The 5,453-nt window shown below is 32.8% G+C and overlaps 1 protein-coding gene across 1 annotated transcript; it reads left to right on the top strand.

The window, feature by feature from the left end:
* Positions 1-209: 209 nt before the first annotated feature.
* Positions 210-4,693, top strand: LOC124932570 (AT-hook motif nuclear-localized protein 8-like). Its single transcript, XM_047473222.1, has 5 exons — positions 210-849; positions 929-981; positions 3,452-3,583; positions 3,861-4,022; positions 4,142-4,693. Exons 1-5 carry the CDS (start codon positions 345-347, stop codon positions 4,385-4,387), a joined length of 1,098 nt encoding a protein of 365 aa, XP_047329178.1. The 5' UTR covers positions 210-344; the 3' UTR covers positions 4,388-4,693.
* The last annotated feature ends 760 nt before the right edge of the window (positions 4,694-5,453 follow it).

Raw genomic sequence — 5,453 nt, forward strand, 5'->3', positions numbered from 1 at the left:
TTCGATTTGCTCTACCTCATTCATTGTTCGTCTTGGATCGAGAAATTTGTTAAATTGTTTTTATTATTATTTATTTTAATTTTTATATGTTAAAAAATGTATTTATTTCTCATGTATATCATCTTGGAGAAGTCAAAATAGATCTACTAGTCATCACTATGCCAACAGCCAACTACACAACCAAAGACTTATAAAGACATGATTTTAAGTGATAGATATGAGCTGACAGAAAGAACCCAGAAAATTTTGTTCATCAAAGGATACTTAAAACCCTAGCTTTTCTGTAACCCATATCATTTATAGACACCCCTTTTCATTTCTCTCTCTATCTCTCTCTCTTTACGATGGATTCAAGAGAATCAAAGTCATTAGCACCGCCGCCGCAGTCTCAGCAGCATTCGCAACCCCAAATGATGATTGGCCCACCAAACATGTATTCGCACGGCGGCTTATTCAACGGAACCTCTTCGCCGCCGCCGCCCGTGATGCAAAACCCTTGTTTTTCTCTCAGCCCACCTGGGCAATCTGCGCCAATGGCTGTCGAAAGCTTAAACCCACAGTTCGCTGGTAGATCCACTTCACAGGAGGGTCCTCCTGGGTTTAGCGGTGATACTGGAAAGCAGAAGAAGAAAAGAGGGAGGCCAAGGAAGTATCCTCTTGATAGTAACATTGGGTTGGGTTTGACATCTGATTCGGGACCCTGTTCACCTTCTGCTTCGCCTCTCCCTTCATCTGTTAGGGCAACAAATAATGAGAATTCTAATGTTGGAACGCCAGGTTCTGATCCTCCAGTGAAGAAGAACAAAGGAAGGCCACCCAGTTCGGGGAAGAAGCAAATGGATGCTTTAGGTAAAGGTGTTAAAATCAATTTATGATTAATTTTTTATCTATTATTTGGAGTCTAATTTGCTATTCTGCTCGTGGTTAGGATCTTCTGGATTTGCTTTTACGCCACATGTTTTATTGGTCGAAGCAGGGGAGGTAAATTATACTATCTTCTTTATCAATACATTAGTAGTTAAACAATTCCCTCAATTAATCAAAGGTTTTTGATTGAGTTCATGTTCTGTTCTTACAATACATGAATCATATTTCCTTCAATTAATTAATATCTTTTCAATTGTTGTTGTGTCTTTTGGGATAGTTTGAGAAATTTTCACACTGAACATAGTTGCATCTAGATAAATCTATGACATGTTGATTTTGATCTTAGGCTCACAAATTGCTGTTTTTTTATTGGAGAAACTCATACCGTGGGCTGTTTAGGAGATTAGAGCCAGTCTTCCATGTTTGTTTGTTTTTTAATTTTTTTCCTTACAATTTATTACTTGACTTTGGATGTTTTAATCAATTATATAGGAAGATCTGTAGCTATTCAAGAAGTGAAATGGGTTTTCTTTTGTGTGTATTCATGTTTAGGAATGATAATGTTTTGCTGTAAACTTAAGTTGCCTTCATAATTTGGTAAAATGAACTGCTGACACTTATGTGTAAACTATGTTAGGGAATTCGTGTATTATTCATAAAAGTTTGTTTTAATTTATTTCCATGAATAGGGATTGTAGTTGATATATTATACTTAAGTGAAAGAAAAAAATGCGAATTAAAAATTATGGGTTAACGCATAATTTTTAAATTTTGGTTGAACCTGTTCACCTAAAGTTTCAAACAAATTCTTTTTTTATGTATAGAATAGATTAAAATAGGTAGCTTTTATATGAGGTACTTGTATTTAAATTTAATATAAACATGTCGGCTGTCACGTGGCTGGGTAGATGAAGATCTTAAGCCATGGTGATATTGAAATGAATGTCGGTTCAACGAATGACCCCGATCAACTAGGATCTTAATGGGCCTTACCGACTTTGAATAAATGTTGGCCTGACAAGTGACCGGATGGACTAAAACATTATCAGGTTGTGGTCATGTTGACCGTTAAAATAATCAACTCTTATATAGAAATACACATAATCTTTTTCCTTGGTTAACAATAATTGTAGTTTTGCCTTTCTCTCGAGATTTAAAAAGAAATTAGAGATAGAGTGTATTAACTATATATTGTCTGTCTAGATTTACTTATTTAAAAGTTACATTTTAATATTATCACTACGGATTATTTTTTTTTAATCTGGAAAAAGGAAAATCTGCATAGATTAAAGATGTTGTTTCTCTCTAGATTTACTTATAAATAGTTATATCCTTAAAATTCTCACTTTAAAAAATTGGTGGGCAATAGAATATTATGTATTATTATGAAAAATATTAAATGTTTTGTTGATTATTTTTGCTAAGAGTTATAATTCCCATAACACTATGGGTGAGTTAAAACTATGGGTTAAATAGATTATAATCCAATACACTGTAATTCACAACCCATTTAAAATTATGGATTGAGTTAGAACTCAGTATATACTAAATGGATTGAATCAACTCATTTGTATACCCCTAGTACCAATGAAAAACTGTACTCAATAGGTATGATATATACACTTTACATTCTATAATTTATGGGAAGGGATATAAATAATCCAATCAAGTCTAATCGAATCTCCTTTATTGCTTGAATATCTTGATCGTTGGAATCATCCATATTTGTGAGTCAACCTTCTGTATTAGAATGTATGTGAATTCTACTATTACCTTTAAGTTTTGACTTTGAGAATCCTTTGGTTACAAGGTGTGCTTTAAGTCTTTCAACTGTGAGATCAACATTGTGTTTGATCTTGAATAACTATTTCCTCTTGTAAGTTCATATATGAACCATGTTTTGTTCTTTAGAAGTACCTGAACTTCCTCATCAACAACTTTCATCCCTTGAAGATATTTAAGAGCCTCGTTAACTTTGTTTCGTAGTGCACTTTACTAAAGGAAGTAACACATGCTCCATAATTTTGTGGCAATTCTGCATGAGACATAGTTGGGTATAAGATGTGCGACTCATTTCTAGAAAGCAATTGGATGGTCAAGAGTACCATCGATAAGAGGTTTTTCGCATCAGAGTAAATTTCTGTTGGAGTCGAATACGGTTATAACTCTTGAGCTGCTGGTGCTTAGTGTCTTTTGTCTTGTTTAGACACAAGATTCCTGTAATGCAGAAGAGTGATTAGGGTTTCAATGAATGTCAGTAGGCTCAATTGTGTGAATCTGAATGAATGGTAGTAGGTTCGACAATTGGAGGAACAATATTAGTATGGTGGTTTGTTGTGTGAGGATGTTCATTTGTATTCTCCACATGAATATCAAAATAGTAGGGATTTTGCTCAAAGAAGGTCGCATCTACATAGTTGTATATTTTCTTGATGATGAATGAGTAATATTTATATTTTGTTTCTTGTGATGAGAATAACCCAGAAATATACATTTGGCCAATTTTCCACTATATCTTGATCTTTAGAATCATCCATATTTGTGATATATACTTTTAAAACATTGTGATACATCTGTTCTACAGGACATAACAGAAAAGATCAATGCCTTCTCAATGGAAGGACCCCGAAATGTTTGTATTATCTCTGCAAATGGTTCAATCTGCAATGCAACTCTTCTCCAACCTGCACTTTCTGATCGTGCTGTGACATATGAGGTTCATATTTACCACTTTTACCCTTGTTATATGCATGACAATTTCAATCGGCCTCCCTCATGGTCCCCTATTCTTTCACTACTACTTTTTATATGTTATTTTTGTTCGAATTTTAGGTTTAATAATTTTGAACCTTTTTATTGTTAACGTATCTAACACGCCTGGATAGGCCTAATTATTAACGTTTCTAATTCTGAAAGAAGAAAGAATAGCAGTTTCTTTTATCAAAAATGATTTGAGGGTTTAATCTCAAGATTATTGTGGTGGTGTTTTTCAGGGTCGATTTCAGATACTATCTTTCACAGGTGCCTTCTCGCCCCCAGAAAGCAATGGTAGCCTGGGTGGATCAACAACTATTTTTGTGTCCTTGGCTGGCTCAGATGGCCGTGTTTTGGGAGGTGGTGTGATGGGAAAGCTAATCGCTGCAACTCAAGTGCAGGTCTCAGTTCTGTTCTTATATATATATATATATTGTATTTGGATTAGAGAGCATAATGTATATATATATATTGTATTTGGATTAGAGAGCATAATGTAAAACTTGTATGTTATGTCCAGGTCATTATTGGTAGCTTCATTGCAGAAGGAGGAGCGAAGAAGCAAACGAAATCTGGGATTTCTCCAACAACAATGTCTAAACCAGTTACAGCCGAGAGTCCTGCCTCGGAGGGTCCCACAACTGCTTCATCGCACGAGAATGGTGGCAGCCCTTCTGCTGCTCCCTTTGCCCAACAACATCATCAAGCACATAATATGTCGGTTTATTCGAGTATGGGCTGGGGAAACTCCACCATGAAAATGTGATTCGATGATCATAAGCTTTCTCGATAATGATAAATCTTAAGGTATTATTAGTAGTGATAAATCTAAGGTATTATTATTAGTAGTAGTAAAAAAGCTAACAAAGAATGTTTAGGGAGTTTGTATTTTGTGGGTATTTTTGGTTTTCTAGTCTTCTTTTTATTAACTCCTTGATTCTGAAGTTGATGTCTTTATTTAGTCGTTTTTGGATGGTTGAACAATGATTCATTGCATTTCTTGAAAATGCATGAGCTCCTAAATGTAAGACATAGGTCATTTTGATTATGAAGAAATCCTCTTTTATGGTGATTTTAGTAACAAGATTTGCTTGAAAGTTGTTAAGAGTTGGGTCATTTCAGGCCTTATTTGATCTAGGGTTATTATGAAAATTTAATTTTGGAAAAGAAAATCACATTAAAATAGGTTATTTGAGGCATCAAATGACCTAATTCTTTGTTTATTGATTTAAATCAAACATACTTGTGAGTTAATGAAATTAGTTATTAGAATAAATGGGTTTCTGAAATTAACTGGTTTAAAAAGCCCACTTATTTTATTAACCAATTTCCTTTACTAATTTCCCCCTTCAAAAAACATTTTATTTCCATTTCATAAATTTTGATAATTTGTATTCTTTAGTATAATCAAATTCAATTTAGGACTTGTCTTGCTATTTTAAGCATTGATTTTCTTCAAAGAATGCTTACCTTATATATATATATATATATATATATGCTTACCTTATATATATATATATATGCTTACCTTATATATATATATATATTTTTGGTGAATTTATTTTTGGATCAATCCTAAGAAAAAAAACAGTTTTTTTTATCAAATTTTTTAATTATTTTTAGGCCCGATTTGAGTATTTTGATTACTTTTGATATCAATCTTGATCCAAGTTAAAATATTGATTGTCTTTCTAAGACAAAAATTGTAAATTTTACAATCAAAATATTTTCTATTCGTTTTTTTTTTTCTATATTCCTAATATTATTTTTTATTAAAAAATTCTTAAATCAATAATGAGAATTAATTAAAAGCTTGATAATAATAATGTTTA

The sequence above is a fragment of the Impatiens glandulifera genome, chromosome 3, assembly GCF_907164915.1.
Source record: "Impatiens glandulifera chromosome 3, dImpGla2.1, whole genome shotgun sequence".
Lineage (NCBI taxonomy): Eukaryota > Viridiplantae > Streptophyta > Magnoliopsida > Ericales > Balsaminaceae > Impatiens > Impatiens glandulifera.

Excerpts from the sequence above, each read along its gene's own strand:
- LOC124932570 (XM_047473222.1), top strand. The coding sequence starts at position 345 with ATGGATTCAAGAGAATCAAAGTCATTAGCACCGCCGCCGCAGTCTCAG. Across the intron at positions 982-3,451 it reads TATTGGTCGAAGCAGGGGAG|GACATAACAGAAAAGATCAA; the intron begins GTAAATTATACT and ends TCTGTTCTACAG. Across the intron at positions 4,023-4,141 it reads TCGCTGCAACTCAAGTGCAG|GTCATTATTGGTAGCTTCAT; the intron begins GTCTCAGTTCTG and ends TGTTATGTCCAG.